We start from the raw sequence: 26,680 nt of genomic DNA, 5'->3' as shown, positions 1-26,680 counted from the left end.
CTTCTTCTTCTTCTGATTCTGAGAAATTCTTCTTCCACTACTTTTGAATTTGATCTTATTTGCACCCGTTCGTGAAAACCGCTTGTCAGATTAACTTAGGGTTCGACAATATGTTAGACTAACATGTCTAGTGGTATAATCAGGGTTTTATTTGTGCAATGGGGTTTATGAAAGGGTACTTTGAGGGGCCAACAGAAAGGAGGGGTTTTCTAAAGAATCCTATAGTATTTTAATTTTGCAAGTGATTATATCTTGGGAACAGTTAGTGATAGACACAAAGGGTCTTCAGTAATGACCATGAGAACATATGGCTCTTGAAAGGTCAAATAGTCAAGGTCATAATTTGACCTTGAACTTTTTTTTATAATTTGTTTGATAGGGAGAGTCCTTAGGGGTTTATACTTATGATGATTTGTTCGAGAGACTCTAAACAGCTTCCTCTTACAATCATTTCTTGTAGGAGTACATGTTTATATCAAGTTGATACAATTTCCATGGTTTGTATTTCCTATCATAATTTCCTTGATAGGTGGTTGCTGCTCACAAGAAAGCTATTAGTTGATATCGTCCCTTCCTAAATTTGACAGACTACATCACGAGTTTTTTTTTACCATTACTAGTATATGAAATATCCATTTCACAGATAACAACGGATATGTTCCAATTGTTGTAACTACAATCCTGTCACCTTTTCTCCAAATTTGACATACCGAAGTAAACTTATCACCAGGTTTGTACTTACATGAGCAACACGACGGGTACCATATGTGGAGCAGGATCTGCTTATTCTTTTAGCGCATCTGAGATCACCCACAGTTTTTGGTGGGGTTTGTGTTGCTCATTATTTGGTTTTGTGTACTGTTGTTTGTCTGTTTGTCTTTTTTCTTTTTTAACCATGGCGTTGTCAGTTAATTTTTTACTTATGAGTTTGAATGTCCCTTTGGTATCCTTCTCACCTCTTTTGATATCATAAAGAAAGAGACACATATCTGATAGAGTGTAATTAAGGAAAGGAAAATTTTTGAAATGGGAATTTCTCTCTGTTTCTGTCTTCTTACATTTTGTCATTTCTTGCAAATTCATGATTGTTTATTAAAAATAAATTACTGTCTGGCAATAGGATATATTATATGACATTATTTTTTTTGTATATTACAGATATATCAAAGTAAACGAGGAAAACGAACACATCTAATAAAATGCTGATGTCAGTTGCAGTTATGTTGTTGATAAGCCTGTTGAAAGGGGATTTAGTTAATGGATGTGCTTCATCTTGTTCATGTGTTGGTACACAAGTCGATTGTACCCGAAGGAGTTTAAATGAAATACCGCATACAAATATTTCTTCAACTACAACACGTTTGTAAGTACTATGCATTACATATGTTATAATCCCACGTTTTCGTGCATTTGTGATGAAATTGAAACCTGAACATCGCTACATTCAGAAATTATTATTTCTAATAATTATTGATAACATCTCATCAATCAATTCAAAAGATGCATAGAAAGGTTTAAATAAAATACGAGGGAATCATATGACATATAAGGAGATCGAGACATTGTGAGTTGACATGTTATAACAAATGTTTCTATCACATTCTTAATTCATTGTGGTACAGCAGGGACTAAACTTTACTGGGTTTTTTTTAGGGGCCAGCTGGGCCGCTAAAATATTTTTTTCAGGGGCCCAGTTGAAATTGTAAGGGCCCAACCAATTTTGTATATTTTTTGTACTAATAGCAGAAAACTGAAATGCACTTTGTATACACTAATAAAGCCTTTTTATGTAGTCCTACATGTATATGTAGCTCTTGATTCTGGTAAAGATTTTATGTAATTACTTTATAATATTTGAATTATTGCCACCAGAAATTTATCATAAGATTTGACAATACAATATATTTCTTACCAAAATTGTCTCCCTTCAATTTGAACTTCCTGTTGACATTTTGACAATATGGCTGTTTCTATAAATCATTGATTGCTATTTCAAATCCAAGCCATCGTTTAATAGTGTTGATCAAAAATATTATTCAATTACTTTTTATTGAAGATTAGAAAGCAAACTATATATTTTGATGTTTTATGAAATAGTCGTAAAAGCTTTACAAGAATGAAAGGAAAACAAGTTTAGAGAAGGGGTATATATCAAATCGTGACTTTGCATTGAAAATAAAGTTGTCCGACCAGGTTTGGATTTTAAAATGAACTTGCTGGTTTTCGGAAATTCTCGATTTAATTTTCCTGCTTTAATTAGACAATCGGGTTTTCGTTTGGGAACAGTTTTTGTGTATAACGCAGGAAAATTTTATGAAATGGACGTGGTAAAGGATATTATCTATGATATACCAAAAACGCGTTAAGTTATCGACCTGCCAATATTCCAAAGGCACTTAATACTATTATCCTGCCACTATTGTATACATGATCTTCATCACTGATGATGATTTCTATCTATACCTATACTCTTTTTATATACTTCATTCACGACTAATAAAATATCCCAAAATATAACGAACTGCCAAAACTTTGCATCTAAATACTAATTGTTGTTAACTGGTCAGGCGTTGTCTTTAACTTTTTCAAAATGGTTCTAATTGTGTAAAATATCAGCAAACTGTCTTGACTTAACAATTAAATGATTGTCTATCATAATACTGTCTACTCTATAGACTTTATAGACTTTATTTTTATTTCATACATTCAAATGTAGTTCATGCAATCGTTGATCTATCCTTTTACTGGTCCACACCAACTGATTTTAATATTCATTAAATTATGAATAATTTTCATTAAAGCTTCATTCATTATTCACAACTTTTTTTTTAAGAGATTTAACAATATTTTTCGTGTATATGCTTTAGAATGTTTTGACCTGCGGAAAGAAACAGAGATGTAGGTTATATATATATCAGAATATGGAATATCAGTCTTGTATCTTGTATATTGAACGAAGTCATATGATCATCGCTGTCTTGGTATCTCTAGTTTTTGATATAAAAGATTTATTTTTCATACTTTCAGATTACTTGATTACAATAACTTAACAACAGTAAGACCAAATGCGCTTTCTAGTTTGACATCCCTTATATACTTGTAAGTATTCATACACGGGCAAGGCAGAAGGTTTTTACCGTAATGATAATGAAGTAAGAAATTACTTTAAAAAGTGATAAAAGACAGATTTTAAATCACTACACATTCATGTAAGTAGTTTTCATATTTACAATGTCCGTTGTCTCCAGTTTGTTGTTCGTGACTTTATATATTAACTTAACATTGCTCCAACATTTTACTATTTGTATTGATTAATGTTGACATTTAACTATCAGTTGTATTTGTGTTGACGAATAATAGGCAAAAGATACCAAAGGGACATTCAAACTCATAAGTCGAAAAAAAAGGCTTGAATCCGTATGTAGGCGCTGCTGGTATGTTGCTGCATTGAAATGGAAATACCTCAATTAGAAATTGAAATCACCTCTTTGGTCGTTGAGTTTAGTTCTGATCTGAGCAGGAAGTGAAATTAATATGAAATGAGAAGGATCAAGAATGGGAGTTTTTCTGTTTATCTTATGACATGTGTAACTTCTAAATAATAGGATATGCTGACCCATTCGGGGCACAAGAGATCCCCCCCACCACTTGTTTGGTTGGTTTGTGTTGTTCAGTCTATAGTTTTGTTTGTAGGGTTTTGTGAACTTGTTTGTTTTTTTGTTGAATTTTATGTTTTTGTCATGGCCTTGTCAGTTTCTCTCGACTTATGAGCTCTCTACTATCCAGGAATTCGCTTTTGCCTATTTTAATGCCTAACCATTGCAAGAATATAAGACAGTTGTTTTCCATTCATTCCGTTAGTTGATAGTGTTGAGCGTTGGATTTTTGTTAGGTTTAATTAAATTTCCCCTTTTTGGATTTACCGTGTTATAAATGGGAAAGATTCTTATCATTTCAGGTCGTCAAAAATCATCTCCCCTTGTTTTGAGATTTGTTTTATTATACACTTAGTTAACTGTGGATCATTCTTTGATCATTTGTTTTTTTTTTTCTCAAGTAGGTTAATGTTTTTGAGACATCGATAACATGAATAACTTTGTCAAACCTTAATGGAATTTTAGGAATTGTAAAGAAAGCTTCTTTATGACCAAAATAAAGTATCCAGAGCAAAATTTTTAAAATGCTTGATTTTCATTATTTCGTATTTAACTGTTAAATGGACTTATTTTTTTACACTTAACATTCAAATTTAGTCTGAAGTGAAAGTTTTTTCAGTCATCAATAACTTTGTCAAACCTTTATGGAATTTTAGGGAACTTGTTTATGACCAAAAGACAGTATCCAGGGGAAAATTTTGAAAATATTTATTTTCATTTTCCCGTATTTTTACGGATAAAATCGACTTATTTTTTAGCTCACCTTGTTGAAGGGCCAAGTGACCTTGTTTCAGCACTTGAGGTTTGTCGTCCGTCTTCGTCATTTTCGTCTGTCATCGTCGTCGTCCATCTTTGTTAACTTTTACAAAAATCTTCTCCTCTGAAACTACTTGGCCAAATTTAACCAAAGTTAGCCACAATCATTTTTGGTGTATGTAGTTTAAAAATTCGTCCGATGACCCTACCAGTAGATCAAGATTGCTGACATGGCTAAAAAATAGAACATAGGGGTAAAATTCAAGTTTTGCCTATTATTAGGATATTGCCGCTATAAATAGAGAAAACCTGACATGAGCAAAAATGTTCATTATGTTGAGCTCTAACTATTGTTCATTCACGTCAAAACTGTCAAACGATTTTTTATAAGAGTTATTGCCCTTAAAGGATGAATTTACCATTTTAAATTTTTTTACCTATTATCTCGAAAATTATAAAAGATATATAGACAGAAACTTCAAATAGCACAAATGATCAGCTAGACAAGATCCACAAATAAGCCAAAAAATGGCAGAAATCTGAAATTATTGCCCTTTGATGATAATTTTTAACATGTTTTGGCATTTTTTGCCTATTACTTTGAAAACTATAATAGATAAATAGAAACTTTATAAAGGAAAATTATCAGTAGGATAAGATCTACAAATATGTCAACATGATTGAAATTTTTAGTTATCTCTGAATAGCTTTATTCCCCTTTAATGATGATTATTATTAAAAACTGGCTGTTGTTGAAGATGCAGACGAGCCTCTAGTTTTTACAGTTAACAAGTAAATACCGTCAGTCATCAATAACTTTGTGAAACCTTCATGGAATTGTAGGAAATTTGGACAGAAGCTTAGTTATAACTAAAATACAGTATTCAGAGCAAAATGTTGAAAATATTTATTTTCTCTTTTCCGTATTAATCTGACAAATGGACTTACTTTTTTTTGGTATTTTTGCCTAGTTTTCTCATCACTTTCGTCCGTCCTCCGTCGTCGTTAACTTTTACAAAATTCTTCTTCTCTGAAACTCTTGATTCAAACTTAACCACACTTGGCCGTAATCATTATTAGGGTATCTTGTTTAGAAAATGTTGCCTATGACACTGCCTGTCAACCAAGATGGCCGACATTGCTAAAATAGAACATAGGTGTAAAATGCAAGTTTTGTTTATTATCTTGAAAACCACTATAAAAAGAGAAAATCTGACAAGGGCAGAAACATTTGGAATTATGAGATCTACTTATCGTACATTTACTTCCAAACTGTCAAAAACTTTTTTAATTTTTTACCATTATCTTGAAAATTGTAATAGATAGAGAGAAACTTTATATAGCAAAAATGATCAGCAAGATTAGTTCTACAAATAAATTAACATGGTTGAGATCGTCTGATGACCCCTTATTAGAGTTATTGCCCTTTAATGAAGATGTTTACTTATTTTTTCCGTTTAAATACTCCAACATTAAATTTGTAAAAAATTCCTTGTACCACTCTGACATTTTTTGCCCTAAGGAAACTGTCAGACCTGCCTAATGTTTTCTTGTCAGAAAAACATCACACTATAGAAATGAGAAGGTGTGGTATGCTTTTCATCAGGGCATCTATCAACCGGAGTCAAAATGGCGTGGATGTATTTAATCAACTGACCACTGAATTCATATCTTTGTCTTTGAATTTCGTGAGATAATATTTTCCCTGTTTATCTCCTATTTAACATCTAAGAATGGACCACTTTGGTACCATTACTTTTTTAATTCAAGATCTTAAGGCAATCTCATATTCGTATTGACAATGCTGTCCTTGGAATTGCTTTTAAACAATATAAGATCTACATTTCATGTTAATTCAATGTAATAGTATATATTCCCAAATCTAAAAACCGTATATTTCTGAAATTAAACGTGGTTATTGACAGAGCATGCTTAATGAAATTAGCGACCGATAAAGAAAAACTACAATCATGTCATCTGTTTTTAACTTTGACACTATGTAATTCAAATGTTGTAAAAGTAGCTAATGAAAAATGAAAAAAATACAAAACAAAAGGACAATAGTCAATGGTGAAGCAAGGACACTAGAGAAATAATTCTTTCAGCAATTAATATGACAAAATCAAAGGCAGTAACCAAACTAATTTAAAGTTATTTTTAAATAACAATTAAACATTTTTTGTTTATTATGCCTACACAATTACTATAAATTTATCACAGAAACATTAGAGAAAATGTCCAAACTTCAACAAAATTTACTTCTATTAATCTGGTTTTTACTGTGCGTACTGCTGGTTTTTTGTTTATTGCACATTGTTTGAGGTATAGAGGGAGAGTTGAGATCTCACGAAACATGTTTAACCCTGCCGTATTTTTGGGTCTGTCCCAAGTCAGGAAACTCTATCCAATTGTTAGTGTTGTGTGTTTTTTTTTTATAATTTTGGTTGATTTGTATGTTTTGAAGTTTAGTGTGGCGTCCATTTTGCTGAACTAGTATACATTATTCTTTAGGGGCCGGCTAAAGCTCGCCTTCGGGTGCCAGATTTTCTCGCTGCTTTGAAGACCCATTGGTGGCATTGGGCTGTGTTCTGCCTTTGGTTGGGTTGATTTCTCTTTGCCACAGTCCTGCTTTCCATTCTCTATTTTACTCTATTCAGATTAAAAATAACCAAGATTTGCGATTTTAATTTTTTTTTTTTGTAATTTGTTCCTTAAACATGTAAAACCAAATACTTCACACAAAAATTAGATTACTATTGTTATTGATAACGACATAAATACATTTAATGTGAGGGTACTCAGATTGCACCTATTTTGACAGTTGTTTAACCTACGTTTATATATGATCCAGACAAAAGTGTCCATTCTGTGTTTATTTAAGTGGATGTATTCTTATTTACTATATAGTTCCACCAATTTAGTTTTGAATTTATTTTTAATCATAAAAATGGGTTTGAACCAACCTCCAAACGATCTATGATTATGTTTTGAGAAGTACCCAAATTGCATCCATGCTAAAATTCACATCCGTAAAAATCAAATAACTGGTGTTTTGTTTTATCTAGAACAATTTGATAATAGTCCATGCTTACTATTCATTTTTTTAAGAATGGGATGCCTGTAACAGAATTCAAATGACTCATTTTTAAAAAATTACTTTTTGTGGATGTCGCATGGCAAAGTTTCCGTAGAATAATGTTTTCCAGTGGATGCTTCATCTGTTGATAATATACTGTGAAAGTAAACGTATTGTGTATATTTAAACATATTTAGTTATGTTGAAAGATGTGCATAATGTCATATCATAAATATACCAATTATTCAGTCTCTAAAACAAATTGTAAGACTTCTGCTACTATTTCTGCTAATTAGGTGCAATTTGGGTACTCAGTGCAATTTGAGTACCGTGACGTTACATGTATAAACATACGATTATATGGTCTATCTTCTATTAAGATCATATTTCAAAACTTTTAACAATGAATTTTTTTTTTTTTTTTTATTGTAATTTTTCTCTAAAAACCACATTTTACCCAAGAATTACCATTTTTAAATACTAATAACTATAGTTCTTCATAATATATAACATGTTGTATTTTCTATAAAGATCCCACATCAAAAGTTTTAACTATAATAACCGAGCTTTTTTTTTTTTGGCAGTTTTCGGGGTTTTTCCCTCTTGAACATAAATTACAACCAAATTTACCCAAATATTAATATAAATAACTATTGGACTTCACATAATAAGCATAAAATAGTATGTTCTATTTTCTTTGAAGATCACATTTCAAACATTTTAACCATTATCAACTGAGATTTTCATCATTTTCAGTTTTCAGCGTTTTTTCTCTAAATCACACATTTCACCTCAAAATTACTTTAATACGAATAATAATAACTAAAGGACTACATAATACAATAATAAAATAAAGTGTCCTTTCTTCACCTAGTAATTAGTCTTAAAAAGTAACCATAAATAACTGGTTTTATTTTTTTCAAGTTTTCAGTATTATTACCATATATTTTACCCCAAAATAACCTTTTCCTCAAATTATGATAATGTAGATTTTTAATATTTTGTAAGTACAAGTCTATATTCTAATATGCACTTAAAATAATCTTGTGTTTCAATTAATTGCAGGTTGAGTGATATTAGAGCTAAATCGACTAGGCTATCACTTTTTATGTCATCGTTACACTTTTAGACTGACAGCAGCAATCGCGAGACACAAGGTTCCTCGGAACATCTTATGAATTTTTGAATTAACATTGAAGTATGGTAGTTTTAATGAGACATATTTTAAACATACCCCTTTTCAAATGTTGGACGGGATTTTGTTTTGTTTTACAGTTGACATGTAGTCCAGTCCATCATTATGTCGATCAATCTTATTATGGTGTTCAATCAAATGATTTTAATGTTTAATAAATAATGAGTATAGATGACAAATATATTTGATCCACTGAATAACTGAAGATAGACCTTTGAAATGTTTGGTAATTTGAATATAAGTAGGTTAATTAAGTATATTAGACATATTCTGGTATCCAAAGATCTTAAACTACGAAAACATGTTGATAACAAGTAAACTCACAGAAACATCGTATTAGTCATGCACCCAATTCGTGATGGTGACCGTTAAACTTATGTAATGTAATTGTTGCGATTGAAAGCTTTAAAAATTGCATCATTAATGTCAGTTTAACGAAAAATATATTTTATCTATTGAATACACAGAAATTGAAATTGGAAATCCTGTGTAATTTCAGTATCAGTGTTTTAATTAAACGTGTTCTTACATAATCAAGATGATTGAGTTTCTTCCAGAAATTTAGAGAAAACCAACTTAATTAGTTTACCAAAAGATCTGTTTTTTGCTAATATAATCATGATAATATCAATGTTCACAAACTTCTTTTGTGCATACTAATCTTACTTTAAATGCTGCTCACATTTAAAGGTGGCAGTGAAGCTTAAACAAATGCATCAACAATGTCAGTTTAAAGAAAAATATATTTATCTCTTGAATACATGGAGATCGAAATAGGTAATCTTTTGTAAGTTCAGTATCAGTGTTTTAGTGTTAAATGATCTATAATCAAGATATTTGATTTCCTTCTAGAGATTTATCGGGTAACAAGTTAATAACTTTACCAGAAGTACTGTTTTCTAACAACACAAAACTTGAAACATTGTAAGTATGATTTATGCTCATATCAGACTTTAAATATGTACTCAATATACCTGTGTATCAACAACTCAGAAGGTTTACCATCATTTCATTGTGTTCACAAACTTCCTTTGTGCATATTAATCTTACTTTAAATGTCGCTCACATTTAAAGGTGGCAGCGAAGCTTAAACAAATGCATCAACAATGTCAGTTTAAAGAAAAATATATTTATCTATTGAATACATTGAGATCGAAATAGGTAATCTTTACCAGAAGGTCTGTTTTTTAACAACACAAAGCTTAAAATATTGTAAGTATGATGTATGCTCATCTCAGACTTTATCATAATATAGATTATATTGTATATTTAATCACGTACACATATCTGATGATCTTCAATATACTTGTGTATCAACAACTCAGAAGGTTTACCATCATTTCATTTTGTTCACAAACTTCATTTGTGCATACTACTTTTAAATTAAATGTCACTTAATATTTTAAGGTTGCAGTTGAAAGCTTAAAGAAATGCATCAACAATGTCTGTTTAAAGAAAATATATTTTATCTGTTGAATACACATAGATCAAATTTGATAACCTTTGGGAAGTTGAAGTATAAGTGTTTTAATTCAAAATGTTCTTACATATTCAAGATATTTGATTTTCTTTCAGATATTTAAGGAATAACAAGTACCTTTACTTGTCATATTGGATGTCTAATCATGTTCCTATATAAAAAGGGGTTTTAATATAAGTAGGTTAATTAAGTAAATATGTTCATGATCATCAACTTTCTATTAGATATTTACTGAATAACAAGTTAGAAAACTTCCCAGAAGGTCAATTAACATTGAACATGTTGAACACCAATCTACAATTTGTCAGACTTAAACTTATTAAAAGATTATATTGGATTATTGCTAATCATTTTCCTATATAAAGGGGTTTTAATATACTTGTGTGCCAATAGCTCATCAGGTTTATCGCCATTATAAACTTATTGAATACAAGGAGATACAATTGGTAATCTTTGGTAAGTTCAGTATCAGTGTTTTGATTTCACATTTTCTTACACAATCCAGATATTTGATTTTCTTCCAGATTTCTTAGGCATAACAAGTTAGTAACTTTACCAGAAGATTTGTTTTCGTTCAACATGAATCTTATAGAATTTTAAGTGTAATTAATATTTATATCAGACCTAAACTTATTTAATAGTGTGTGGAATTTTTAACCTCGTTCATATGTTTTCTAACAACACAAAAATTAAAACATTGTAAGTATAAATTATGCTCATCTTAGGACTTTATTGTATTATATATTATATTGTATATTTAATCACGTACACATATCTGATTTTCATCAACATACTTGTGTGCCGAGAACTCAGCAGTTTTGCCATCATTCTTTTTTTAATTTAGTTCAATATTTTATGTTGAATTTAAAGCAATAAAAATTATATCTATCATATCAGGTGGACAACAAACATATTTGATCGTTTGAATAACTAAAGATCAACCTTTGAAATGTTTGGTAATTTAAATATAAGAAGATAAATTAAGTATGTTCATGATCATTGATTTTCTATTCGTTATTTAATGAATAACAAGTTAGAAAGTTTACCAGAAGGTCATTTAACATTGAACATGTTGAACACCAATCTTCAATATATCAGACTTATTCTAATTATTAAAAGAATATATTGGACTATTGTTAATCATGTTCATATATTAAGGGGTTTTAATATACTTGTTGGCCAATAGCTCAGCAGGTTTCTCACCAATATACACTTATTGAATACAAGGATATCAAATTGGTAATCTTTGGTAAGTTCAGTATGAGTGCTTTAATGTAACATGTTCTTACATAATAATGATAATTGATTTTCTTCCAGATATTTAACATTTAACAACTTAGTAAGTTTACCAAAAGATCTGTTTTTGTCGAACACGAATCTTAAAGGATTGTAAGTATGAATTATGCTCATCTCAGGATTTATTTTATTTTAGATGATATTATATATTTAATAATGTACACACATATCTGATGTTCTTCAATATACTTATGTGCCGAGAACTCAGCAGTTTTATCATCATTCTATTTTAATTGTGTCAAAAGTTAATGTTATATTTTTAAGCAATCAAAATTACATCAACAATATCATGTGGATGACAAATATATTTGATCCATTGAATAACTGAATATAGACCTTTGAAATGTTTGGCAATTTGAATATCAGTAGGTTTATTAAGTATGTTGATGATCATTGATTTTCTGTTAGATATTTACTGAATATCAATTTAGAAAATTGATCAGAAGGTCTATTAACATTAATGCAAATCTTCAAAATTTGTAAGTGCAATTGATATTTATATCAGACTTAAAATTATTTATTATTGTGTGGAATTTTCAGCCTTGTTAATATTTACCGGTATTTTTTATATACATGTGTGCCAATAGCTCAGCAGATGTATCCCAACTCTATTGTCTCTGAACACATCCTTTGTATATGCTTATTTTAACTTTAATGTTATTCAATATTTCAAAATTAATCTTAGAATTTCTTTTGGTAATTTGAATATAGTTGTCTTGATTGAATATGTTCTTACATAATTAAGATGCTTGATGTTAATCCAAAATTGTAACCAAAGACAACAAGGATAGTTTACCAGTTAGTTTATTATCATCAAACACCAAGTTATAAGAATTGTAATTGTGAATAATGTTTATCACAGACTTTATCTATTAAAGATTGTGTTGTTTATTTAATCACGTACATATATAGCTGATATTCCTCAATATACTTGTCTATCGACAACTCCGCAGGTCTTCCTTCATTTCATTTTGTTGTCAAACTTCCTTTGTGCATACTAATTGTTACTTTAAATGTCACTCATTATTTAAAGGGTTTCAGTTGAAGCTTATAAAAATGCATCTACAATGTCAGTTTAAAGAAAAATATATTTTATCTTTTGAATACACGAAGATCGAATTTGGTAATCTCTGGTAAGTTCGGTATCGGTGTTTTGATCTAACATGTTCTTACAAAATCAAAATATTTGATTTCCTTCCAGATATTTAAATAATAACAAGTTAGTAACTTTACCAGAAGGTCTGTTTTCTAGCAACACAAAACTTGAAAAATTGTAAGTGTGATTTATGCTCATCTAAGATTTTTCTTACATATTATATTATTTAAATTGTATATCTAATCACGTACACACACATCAGCTGTTCTTACATATACTTGTGTGCCAAGAACTCAGAAGTTTTGTCATTATTCTATTTTAATTGCGTTAAATAATGTTGAATTTTAAAGCAATGAAAATCAAATCAACAATATCATGTTGATGACACATATATTTCATCCATTGAATAACTGAAGATAAATCTTTGAAATGTTTGGAAATTTGAATATAAGTAGGTTAATTAGGTATGTCATGATCATCAATTTTCTATTAGATATTTACTGAATAACAAGTTAGAAAACTTTCCAGAAGGTCAGTTAACATTGATAATGTTGAACACAAATTTTCAATATGTCAGACTTCAACCTAGCAAAAGATTATATTGAATTTTTGTTAATCATGTTCCTATATAAAGGGGTTTTAATATACTTGGGTGCCAATAGCTGAGCAGGTTTATCACCATTATAAACTTATTGAATACAAGGAGATCAATTTGGTAATCTTTGGTAAGTTCAGTATCAGTGTTTTGATTTAACATTTTCTTACACAATCATGATAATTGATTTTTTTTCAGATATTTAAGGGATAACATGTTAGAAAGTTTACCAAAAGATCTGTTTTTGTCGAACACGAATCTTAATAGATTGTAAGTATGAATTATGCTCATCTCAGACTTTATTTTATTTTAGATGATATTATATATTTAATCATGTACACACATATCTGATGTTGTTCAATATACTTATGTGCCGAGAACACAGCAGTTTTATCATCATTCTATTTTAATTATGTCAATAGTTAATGTTGAATTTTTAAGCAATTACATAATTTAGATGTTTGATTTTAATACAAAATTGTAGCCAAAGACAACAAGAAAAGTTTACAAGATAGTCTGTTATCATCATACACCAAGTTACAAGAATTGTAATTGTGAATAATGTTTATCACAGACTTTATTTTATTAAAGATTGTGTTGTTTATATAATCACGTACATATATAACTGATATTCCTCAATATACATGTCTGTCGACAAATCAGAAGGTTCGCAAACTTCCTTTGTGCATACTTAATGTTACTTTAAATGTCACTCATTATTTAAATGTTGCGGTTGAATCTTATAAAAATGCATCAACAATGTCAGTTTAAAGAAAAATATGTTTTATCTTTTGAATACACGGAGATCGAATTTGGTAATCTCTGGTAAGTTCGGTATCGGTTTTTTTTTATTTAACATATTCTTACAAAATCAAGATATTTGGTTTCCTTCCAGGTTATTACAGGATAACAAGTTAGTAACTTTAACAGAAGGTCTGTTTTCTAACAACACAAACATTAAGGAATTGTAAGTATGATTTAACCTTATCTCAGACTTTTTCTTACATATTATATAATTTAAATTGTATATTTAATCACGTAAACACACATCTACTGTTCTTACATATACTTGTGTGCCGAGAACTCAGTAGTTTTGTCATAATTCTATTTCAATTTCGTCAAATAATGTTGAATTTTAAAGCAATGAAAATTACATCAACAATATCAGGTTGATGACAATTACATTTGATCCATTGAATAACTGAAGTTCAACCTTTGAAATGTTTGGTAATTTGAATATAAGTAGGTTTATTAAGTATGTTCATGATCATTGATTTTCTATTAGATATTTGCTTAATAACAAGTAAGAAAGTTTCCCAAAAGGTCAGTTAACATTGAACATGTTGAACACCAATCTTCAATATGTCAGACTAATACTTATTAAAAGATTATATTGGATTATTGTTTATCATGTTCCTATATAAAGGGGTTTTGATATACCTGTGTGCCAATATCTCAGCAGGTTTATCACTATTATAGAATTATTGAATACAAGGAGATCAGATTGGTAATCTTTGGTAAGTTATAATTAGTTCTTTAATGTAACATGTTCTAACATAATCATGATAATTGATTGTCTTCCAGAAATTTAGAGGATAACAAGTTTTTAACTTTACCAAAAGGTCTGTTTTCAAACATTAAAAAACTTGAAATATTGTAAGTATGATTAATGCTCATCTTAGACTTTTTCTTACATATTATATTATTTAAATTGTATATCTAATCATGTACGCACAGATGATCTGCTTTTCTTATACTTGTGTACCGAGGACTCAGTAGTGTTGTCATCATTCTATTTTAATTTCGTTAAATACTGTTGAATTTTAAAGCAATGAAAATTACATCAACAATATCAGGTTGATGACAATAACATTTGTTCCATTGAATAACTGAAGTTCAACCTTTGAAATGTTTGGTAATCTAAATAAAAGTAGGTTAATTAAGTATGTTCGTGATCATTGATTTTCTTTTAGGTATTTGCTTATTAACAAGTTAAACAATTTCCCAAAAGGTCAGTTAAAATTGAACATGTTGAACACAAATCTTCAATATGTCAGACTTAAACTTATTAAAAGATTATATTGGATTATTGTTAATCAAGTTCCTATATAAAGGGGTTTTAATGTTCTTGTATGACAATAGCTCTGCAGGTTTATCACTGTTATTATTGAATACAAGGAGATCAAATTGGTAATCTTTGGTAAGTTCAGTATCAGTGTTTTTATCTAAAATTTTTTTACACAATTTAGATATTTAATTTTCTTCCAGATATTTATGGTATAACAAGTTAGTAACTTTACCAGAAGATTTGTTTTTGTCCAACACGAATCTTAGAAAATTGTAAGTGTAATTGATATTTATATCAGACTTAAACTTATTTAATAGTGTGTTGAATTTTTGACCTCGTTCATATGTTTTCTACCAACACAAAAATAAAAAAATTGTAAGTACAGTTTATGCTCATCTTAGACTTTATTGTATTAAAGATTATATTGTATATTTAATCATCACGTACGCATATCTGATTTTCTTAAAAATACTTGTGTGCCGAGATCTCAGCAGTTTTGCCATCATTCTTTTTTAATTTAGTTCAATATTTTATGTTGAATTCTAAAGCAATAAAAATTATATCTATTATATCAGGTGGACGACAAATATATTTGATCGATTGAATAACTTTAGATCAACCTTAAAAGTATTTGGTAATTAGATTATAAGAAGATTCATTAAGTATGTTCATGATCATTGATTTTCTATTAGTTATTTAATGAATAACAAGATAGAAAGTTTACCAGAAGGTCATTTAACATTGAACATGTTGAACACCAATCTTCAATATGTCAGACTTACACTTATTATTAAAAGATTATATAAGATTAATTTTTATCATGTTCCTATATGAAGGGGTTTAAATATACTTGTTGGCCAATAGCTCGGCAGGTTTATCACCAGTATACACTTATTGAATACAAGGAGATCAATTTGGTAATCTTTGGTAAGTTCAGTATTAGTGCTTTAATGTAACATGTTCTTGCATAATCATAATAATTGTTTTTCTTCCAGAGATTTACAGCATAACATGTTAGAAAGTTTACCAAAAGATCTGTTTTTGTCGAACACGAATCTAATGACATTGTAAGTGTAATTAATAGTTATATCAGACTTAAACCTATTTAAAAGTGTGTGGAATTTTTAACCTTGTGCACATTTACCATGTGTTTTTTTATATATGTCTGTGCCAATAGCTCAGAAGGTTTATCGCCATTCTATTGTCTACGAACACTTCGTTCTTACATGCTCATTTAACTTTTAATGTTATTCAATATTTAAAAATTAATCTTAGAATTCCATTTGGTAATTTGAGTATTATTGTCTTGATTAAATATGATCTCACATAATCAAGATGATTGATTTTAATCCAAAAGTATAGATAATAACAACTTACTAGGTTAACCAGATAATATGTTATCATCAAACACTAAGTTACACGAATTGTAATTGTGATTAATGCTTATCACAGACTTTTTTTATATTAAAGATTGTTTTGTTTATATAATGACGTACATATATAATTGATGTTTCTCAATATGCTTGTGTATCAACAACTATGAAGGTCTACAGTCATTTCAATTTGCTCGAAAAATTCCTTTTTGCATACTAATCTTACTTTAAATGTCGCTCAATATTTATAGATGGAATTGAAAGCTTAAACAAATGCATTAACAATATCAGAAATTTATATTTTATCTTTTGAATACAAGGAGATCGAATCTGGAAATCTTTGGTAAGTTCAGTTTCAGTGTTTTAATGTCACTTTTTCTTACATAATCATGATAATTGATTTTCTTCCAGATATATAAACCATAACAACTTAGTAAGTTTACCAAAAGATCTGTTTTTGTCCAACACAAATCTCAAAATATTGTAAGTATGAATTATGCTCATCTCAGACTTTTTTTTTTTATTTTAAATGAAATTATATATTCAATAATGTACACTCATATCTAATGTTCTTCAATATACTTATGTGCTGGGAACTCAGCAGTTTTGTCATCATTCTATTTAAATTATGTCAATAGTTAATATTGAATTTTTAAGCAATTAATCAACAAAAACAGGTGGATGACAAATATATTTGATCCATTGAATAACTGAATATAGACCTTTGAAATGTTTGGCAATTTGAATATGAGTAGGCTTATTAAGTATGTTAATTGATTTTCTGTTAGATATTTAATGAATAACAGTTTAAAAAGTTGACCAGAAGGTCTATTAACATTAATGCAAATCTTCAACATTTATAAGTGCAATTGATATTTATATTAGACTTAGAATTATTTATTATTGTGTGGAATTTTCAGCCTAGTTCATATGTACCCAGTGTTTTTAATATACATGTGTACCAATAGCTCAGCAGGTTTATCCCCATTCCATTGTCTATGATCACTTCCTTTTTATATGCTTATTTAAATTTTAATGTTATTCAATATTGCAAAATTAATTTTAGAATTTCTTTTAGTAATTTGATATAATTGTCTTGATTGAATATGTTCTTACATAATTACGATGCTTGATTTTAATCCAAAATTGTAGCCAAAGACAACAAGGAAGGTTTACCAGATATATATGTTATCATCAAACACCAAGTTACAAGAATTGTAATTGTGAATAATGTTTAGCACAGACTTTATTTTATTAAAGATTGTCTTGTTTATATAATCACGTACTTATATAACTGATATTCTTTAATATACTTGTCTGTCGACAACTCAGCAAATCTTCCTTCATTTTATTTTGTTCGCAACTTCCATTGTGCATACTTTATGTTACTTTAAATGTCACTCATTATTTAAAGGTTGCAGTTGAAGCTTATAAAAATGCATCAGAAATGTCAGTTTTAAGAAAAATATATTTTATTTTTTGAATACACGGAGATCGAAGTTGGTAATCTCTGGTAAGTTCGGTATCAGTTTTTTAATTTAACGTATTCTTACAAAATCAAGATATTTGGTTTCCTTCCAGGTTATTAAATGATAACAAGTTAGTAACTTTACCAGAAGGTCTGTTTTCTAACAACACAAAACTTAAAACATTGTAAGTATTATCTCAGACTTTTTTTTACATAATAATTATTATATTATTTAAATTGTATATTTAATCACGTACACACACATCTGCTGTTCTTACATATACTTGTGTGTCGAGAACTCAATAGTTTTGTCATCATTCTATTTTAATTTCATTAAATACTGTTGAATTTTAAAGCAATGAAAATTGCATCAACTATATCAGGTTGATGACAATTACATTTGATCAATTGAATAACCGAAGTTCAACCTTTGAAATGTTTGGTAATTTGAATATAAGTAGGTTAATTAAGTATAGTCATGATCATTGATTTTCTATTAGATATTTGCTTAATAACAAGTTAAAACATTTCCCAGAAGGTCAGTTAACATTGAACATGTTGAACACAAATCTTCAATATGTCAGACTTAAACTTATTAAAAGATTATATTGGATTTTTAATCATGTTCCTATATAAAAGCGGTTTTAATATACTTGTATGCCAATAGCTCAGCAGGTTTATCACTATTATTAGATTATTGAATACAAAGAGATCAGATTAGTAATCTTTGGTAAGTTCAGAATAAGTGCTTTAATGTAACATGTTCTAAAATAATCATGATAATTGATTGTCTATAATTGATTGTCTTCCAGAAGTTTAGAGGATAACAAGTTAGTAACTTTACCAGAAGGTCTATTTTCTAACAACACAAATCGTGAATATTTGCGATTGTAAGTGTAATTTATATTCATATCAGACTTAAACTTATGTAATATTGATTGAATGTTTAACTTCGTTCATATGTACCATGTGTTCTTTAATATTCTTCTGTGCCACTAGCTCATAAGGTTTATCATTCTATTTTATTATCTATGAATATTTCTTTCTTACATGCTTATTTAAATTTTAATGTTATTCAATATTTCAACATTTATCCTAGAGTTTCTTTTGGTAATTTGAGTATTATTGTCTTGATTTAACACGTTCTTGCATAGAATTAAGTTTACCAGTTGGTCTGTTATCATCGAACACAAAGCTTCGACTATTGTAAGTGTGATGGATTATTATCTGAGCCTTTATCTTATTATATTCCTATAACGATCATATATAGTTGATGTTCTTCTATACATGTAAGGGAACTTGTTGGCCGGGTAGTCTATGTAGTTTAACTACTGTATCACAAGCCTGTCAACACTGAAGTAGTGATTTCATACCAGGCATGTGACATTTGACTTCAATATTAATTATATCTATACCTATGTACATACTCATTTTACTCCTAATCTCATTCTATATTTAAAGGTAAGCCTTTAAAATCTTGCGTAATTCAAGAACCATTGTCTTGATTGAATATATTCTTACTCAATCATGATACATGATTGTCTTCCAAGTCAGGAAAATAGCAGTTGTTTTTCACTTATTCCATTGTTTGATAGCGTTTGATTTTGTCTGTTTTTATGGACTTCCCCTTTTTGAATTTGGCTTGTAGTCCAGTATTTTTTGTTATACTTTTTTGAAACCTTTGATAATTTGAGTATTAGTGTCTTATGTTTATCAAAGACTTTAGCATGTTTATCTTATCATATGGTAGATTGTATTGCATATCTTATCATGCACATATGTAGCTGATGTTCTTCAAAATATTTTTATGTGCAAACAACTCAGCAGGTTTACCATCATTTTATTGTTTACGCACAATTCATTTGTACTTCTTTATTTAACGTTTAATGTCGTTAAATAATTAAATATTGCTGTTCAAAGCTATATCAGTTCTAAGAAAATTTATTTATCTTTTGAATACACGGAGAACGACATTTGGAATTTTTGGTAATTTTAGCATCAGTGTCCTAATTCAGATCTTCATTCATGATATTGATTTTCTTATAGAACTTTGCAGGGTAACTTCTTAATAAGTTTACCAGAAGGTCTGTTCTCGAAAACAGAATTATGATTATAATAATTTGTGTTGCAAGCATTTGTTATGTAGGACAGTTGTTCCTCCTGCGTAATAAAATGCCTTGCTTAATTTTGATTTGATGATTTATATCTCTTTTTGCAAATATCTGTAGAAACAACATGGTACTTTGTCGTTGTTCCTATAATTCCATGTTGTTGCCGTATCTTGTATATATTTCTTCCCCTCCAGATTTTAAATTGTTTCGCAATAATGTGAAAAAGCAGAAGTCACATGGATATGTACATGACATAGAAATTAACCTTATATTGAATTTAATATTTAAGGTATATGAAGGGAAACCAATTCATATGCTGCCTCATGAATGATTTTAAAGAATGGGCATCAAATCAAACAAAGCTGGATTACGAAGGAACGTGTACTGGTTTAAATACCACCATAGATATTCACAATTTTAACATGACAGACTGCATAATTCCAGGTAAGCAGTTTAAAATATTTCTCAATAAATGATGAAATTTACTCATATTTCATGTATATGCAATCTATCCATTCCCAATTTGACCTCTGTAGCAACTATCTGAAATAAAAATAAATGTCTTAGACATGCTTCTATTTTATTTTTTCAGATTTGTTGAGAAAGTGCAAGAACATTTAACATTCTCGATGTCCATTTTTATTCCATATCTATGTGTCATTAATTTTGTAAATTTGCTTGCTAAATTGGTTTTAGTTTTTTTTTTTATTAAGTCACACTTGTGATGATGAGAAAAACAGTAAAACATTAAGTTGGAGTTTTAACTAGAGCCTCATTCTCTTTACCGACAATTTTAATTGACCAAATTAAGGAACTTTTGACTTTACTTTAACAGACACAATCTTAAACAACTGAATACACAGTTTGTTTTTTTGTCTAAATAGTATACCTTATATGTTTGATAGGATTAGTCTTTTATACCTATAAGGTTTCATTTACACTACATGAAATTCATGAAAAATGGATAACTACTGCTGATCATAATATAAAGGTCAATTACTGTAAATTCAAGTTACCCAAATTAGCTCAAACTGTCGAATTTGATTTATACCATGCAAAAACCTGTTTCCAACTTACAAAACTTCCTATAATGTGACTGCAGTCTGACTTTGATTGCTAGAAAAGAAAAGGTTAAACAAGGAAAGAAAGCTTAAGACCAATATCATTCATTAATTCGGCATGCACTAAAGAATTCCTACTCAAGTTAAAGGTAAAATTATGAGTATGATGCATGCATGAGTATTTAAATGAGGTCGAACGATTGTTTTGTGGGAATAATTTATGCAAAATTGAGGCTTTTAATTTATGATAACAAAATTGAACTAAACTGACAGCTAATAGTATATAATTGTTCAATATTTTTGCAATAGTATAAATTGATAACGTGTTGTTTTCATTTTTTTAAATGAAGGATGGAGCCTTTGGTTCAACTCCTCATGTTCTGTTACTTGTGGAGATGGTGTCATAATGAAAACCAGAACATGTGACAATCCCCCACCGTCTGACGATGGACTGAAATGTGTTGGTTCCAGAACTGAAACTTCACTTTGCAACTTAGGAAAATGTCGAGGTAAATTCTTTATATACATCAGATTAAAATTATTACCACAGAATTAATTGTTAACCAGAGCGGAACACTTTTTTCAGAACTTATTAAAACCTGTTAAATCTATCATTATATTCTGTGAAATCAGAATAAAAAAAATCATCGAAGATGTAAGGCTTTTTCGCCATACGCGTGTTTCTTCTACGTGAGACTCGTCTGTAGCGTTTTAATGGAATCAGTTTTGAGCTAAGAGCAAATACATGGTAAAAGGCTTAAAAAAAGTAAAGTACCAAATATGGCTAAGGCAATCAAAAATCCGTAGCGTTTCCTAAAATTTCAACATTTCAAAACCAATAAACAGTCAGGGCAATAATATTTCTTAAAAATCACTTATGCAAGTAACATTTCCTCCAGAAATGCTGCAAGTAAGAGTAGTCTTTCTTTAACAATCACCTATTTAAATAGTACATATAAATCACTAAATAGCTTTACATATATAATATTAATGATCCTGGAATGATTTATCAAAAACAACATATGTGTTGATAGGATGACCTGTCATGTCAGATGATGACCCTGTACTGAAAATGGGATAATAACATGAAAATCACTCGTATCATACCTCTGTTTTCTTAACTGCCCCCCCCCCCCCCCCCCCCCCCCCCCCCCCAAGTTTGTTTAAGTTGTTAATGGATTTAATAGAATAATTCAAGGATATGCCATTACTATCCAAATAAAAAAAAAATAATGTGACATTAGGTGTTTGTTGTTATTCTGTGGTTTACATGTTGAAATGTACTATTATATTATTTATTTATGTATTTCTCTGTCCTGAATGTTCTTGCATTTATTTGTACTGTATTCATGTAACGTAATGTTGTCATTTTAGCGGTATTTTTACAATTGCCATATACGCGGACGGTTTGGCTAGCCATAAAACCAGATTTAACCAACCATTTTTTCTCTTAAAATGTCATGTACCAAGTCAGGAATATAACAGTTGTTATCACATAGTCCGTTTCTATGTATGTTGGCGTTTGATTTTGTAGCAGTCCAGTGTTTCTGTTTCTGTTTCCTCTAATAGTTGATGTGTTTCCCTCAGTTTTGGTTTGTGACCCGGATTTGTTTCAGTTAAATCGATTAATGACTATTGAACAGATGTATACTACTATTGCCTATATTTATAAAGCAATTACTTATAGTCAAGATGGGTCTATAAAAATCTCACTGTATTTAGCGAAACCTTGAGTCAATGAGGTTGCATATTGTTCATATCTTTTTACAGAATCATGCCGTCACTCAAAGAAAGGATCCAACAACAAATCAGTAGACAATTTGGACAATAAATCAGGTAAATTTCCCCCATAATCTTTTCATTCATTATGACAAGCAGAAGTTATGGTCGACATTAATACAATGTTAGCACCGGCTACGGTTACCCGCAAAAAGTAACAATAAGAAATAATTATTGTTACTTCCGAGACTAATTGCCCAGATGTGTTACCAAGTGGAACCCTATTTCATACGGAAATTGCAGGTAACAATAATATAATTTTTTATTGTTACCTGCAGTAATTATTACCCGCAAAATATATTCAGGTAGGCAATGGTCTAAAAAAATGTTTGATTTGCGAGCAATCAATGAAATAAAATTAAACAATTAAATTATGATATAACATTAAAAATGATTAAACTTCCAGATGAATTTACCAATATGACGTTTATTATTGCCATATGGTGGTCGATTAAAGCAGTTTTCTATTCGTTACTCGAGTAAGATGTCCAATTTGTGGTCAGTGAAAAGTTTATATCTTTTCAAAATTTTAATGATAAACTTCAACGATTCCAAGATGCAAATTCTGTTCAATTATATAGAAGAAGTTCTGATCATAACCCCAGAGGAACAATTTCTTTCATTTGAGAAATTTCCTACGAAATTGCTCGACGAGAGCAATAATCTCAATAGAATCAAAGAATATTTTTCAAATGAGTAATGGAAAATGCAAAAAAAAAAACAGATATAGCAGAGGAAGAACACAGCAAAGTGGAATTGCTTAGTGTGTGGTATTCACTTTCATATATATGAATCTATTGTTTGCAACAGGTATCTGGAGTGGTATCACCTAAAATGTGTTGGCCTCAAAGTGTCAACTAAGGCTATATACTGGATGTGCCAGAAGTGCCACCAAAATAAATAGCTATAATACTTCTTATTATGTATAAATGTATAAATGTTGCTGTGTTCATTAAATAATTGCTATTCATATAAATTTTTTTTTCAAATATGTTAACCAAAGAATACGGGGCAATGACACGAAGACAGTACAAAGTATCCAGATGCTACACACAAAAAAAATGTAATTTGCAAATGTAAAATTTTGTGAGTTGCTGTACTTGCCGATACAACATATTTTATTGTTATCTGCTGTTTCCGTATGGAATTGGATTCTTCTCCAGAAATAAATTTCAGGAATTAGTCTCAGAAGTAAACATAATGATTTTTTATTATTACTTTTTGCGGATAACCCTAGCCAGTGCCTACAATTTTTGTCTTGCCTGTGATAAAGTCGCGGAAACCGAAATATAGGGATTACTTTTCTGGCGTCGGCAACGATGGCGTCAACAATTGTTAAGTTTTCTGCCTACGTTAGTTTGAAAGAAACAACTTGTGATAGATCATTGATATTTAATACAAAGTTGCATTACTATCAGTATATATCAGTTTGATGACCATTTTGAGGCCCTGCCCCTAGGTCATGTTTCAGCGACTTTGAATGAACTAAAAATTTTCAATGTTAACTTTTCTACTTAACATAGTTTGATAAGATCTACCTGTGATAGATCAATGATATTTAACACAAGGTTGCATTACTATCAGTACATATCATTGTGACAACTATTTTGAGGCCCTCAGCCTTAGGTCATGGTTCAGCGACTTTGAATTAATTACTAGTTTTCTGCTGAAGTTAGATTGATAAGAACTGCTTATAATAGACAATGATATTGTCTATATAGTTTCATTACTGTCCGTACATCTCAGTTTGTCGATCATTTCTAGGCCCTGCACACAAGATCATGGTTAAATGACTTTGAAATAAAAAGCAATGTTGCTGTCCATCAGATTGTCTTTTTCTGACTTTTATGCTTACAGGCGAGACATATCTCTGTGTCATCAGTTTATTGTTTTGCCATTGCAGTTAATACTATTTTCCAATTTGGAATTTATTACGACATTAATAAATCACCCACCATGTGGATCCACACTCAGTCGAAATATCACAAATGAAAGACAGTGTGCGGCTAGTCATTTATTTATTCTTTTTCTTCCAGGAAAAAAACTGCGTAATATGAAGCCATGAACCAAAAAAGAAGGGACAAGTTTGATTGGAAGAAATGAAAACAAAGTGGATCGATTTCATTCCTATATAAAACTGAGGGACAATTCTAACATGGTTTGAATCATTGTGGGAAAAGTCATTCTTTGCTTTCATTTGGAATTTTAAATTTCGATATCATAGATACAATCTGTGTGGTTTACTTTCTCTTGAGTGCAAACTTACTAAGTCTTACTTGTATGTTGTAATCTTGAATTCAGTTATTAGGTTAGATGAGTTTTATTTGACCACCTATTATAGCATTGCATCTGTTTATTAATGATATGTATGAAATTAAATTTGTAGAAGTGTGTGAGAATAAACGTTTTGTTGTATCGTTTGATGATTTTTTGTGGGATATACATTAGCTACATGTTACATTTTTTTGGTGATATTTTGTGGGAATATTCATTGGTACTTTCAACTTGTATTTGAATAATTTATATATGTGATTTTTTTCTCAATAAATGCGGGTATAAATTTAATAGTACATTTTTTCATTTTTTTTTTTTTTTTTTCCATATAAATATCAAATGATCAAGGCAGATGATTTTTAATACCATATACATATAATTAACAACCAGGAGGTAAACTTATTTTCAATTTTCAGTAACTCCAAGTTACTGATGGGTTTGGTTGAACTAAAACGAGACCCAGATGAACCAAGACTAGACACTTTATCTGAATAGATCAGAGCTATTCAGTCGTGCATTCAGAAGGGGATTCAAACTCTACGAATAAAATGAGCACATGGGTGTTTAATCCTTTAAAAAATCTATAGTGTGCAAGCTGTATCCTCTCTTCACGACAAATGTGTTGATGTTACAGCCAACAAAGCCACTAACTATGTTGTTTTTATATGGTAACGTCATTATTTTGAGTGTATAATAGAGGCAAAATATACCAAAAAGATAATCGAACACATAAGTCGAAAAACAAAGTAACAATGCCATTGCAAAATGCAAAAAAGGATGGGTAAGCAGGTCATCATCCACATGTTGCTTTCGTCTAACTAATGAATGCAATATCATCATTCACGAAGGGGGATATTTTAGTAAATAAAAAACGTGACCTTCTCTCCTTTAGTATTAACATTAAATGGACTATTAAAAGCTCAGTCCAAATACTGGGTAAAAAACTTCCATAAATTATTAAAAAAAAACTACATATAGCCGGTGTCATATGGTATTTTGAACCCCCTGAAAAGTGAACCCGGGGTAAAAATACCATATGTAAAATTGACTCCGGGTTCATTGTACCGCATGGTATTTTAACCCTCGGGGTAATTTTTCCCATATGGTATTTTGAAAAAAGTAAAATCACAAAAATACTGAACTCCAAGGAAAATTCAAAAAGGAAAGTCCCCAATCAAATGGCAAAATAAAAAAAAACCAAACACATCAAACGAATGGATAACAACTGTCATATTCCTGACTTGGTACAGGCATTTTCTTATGTAGAAAATGGTTGATTGAACCTGGTTTTGAACCCCATGCACCATGGAAAATTGAACCCCCTGTTTTAATCAAAAGTATTGCAGATTATCAAATGTACAATATGTTGTCTTTTTTATATGGAGGTGTATAGTAA

General features: G+C 29.7%; 1 protein-coding gene across 1 annotated transcript in view; it reads left to right on the top strand.

The window, feature by feature from the left end:
• The window catches only part of LOC127723620 (carboxypeptidase N subunit 2-like), a 182,934-nt gene extending 157,359 nt beyond the window's left edge, over positions 1–25,575 (top strand). Inside the window, exons 8-13 of the mRNA XM_052230326.1 lie at positions 18,211–18,244; positions 18,872–18,949; positions 20,460–20,614; positions 21,582–21,740; positions 23,002–23,067; positions 25,047–25,575. Coding sequence (XP_052086286.1) covers positions 18,211–18,244; positions 18,872–18,949; positions 20,460–20,614; positions 21,582–21,740; positions 23,002–23,067; positions 25,047–25,075 — 521 coding nt within the window. The 3' untranslated portion in view covers positions 25,076–25,575. The remainder of the gene's footprint in view (positions 1–18,210; positions 18,245–18,871; positions 18,950–20,459; positions 20,615–21,581; positions 21,741–23,001; positions 23,068–25,046) is intronic.
• Positions 25,576–26,680: the final 1,105 nt, after the last annotated feature.

Source organism: Mytilus californianus, unplaced genomic scaffold, assembly GCF_021869535.1.
Source record: "Mytilus californianus isolate M0D057914Y unplaced genomic scaffold, xbMytCali1.0.p SCAF_13, whole genome shotgun sequence".
In the NCBI taxonomy this organism is placed as follows: Eukaryota; Metazoa; Mollusca; class Bivalvia; order Mytilida; family Mytilidae; genus Mytilus; species Mytilus californianus.
Note: the sequence above shows the minus strand (reverse complement) of the source record. Positions and strands in the feature narration are given on the sequence as shown.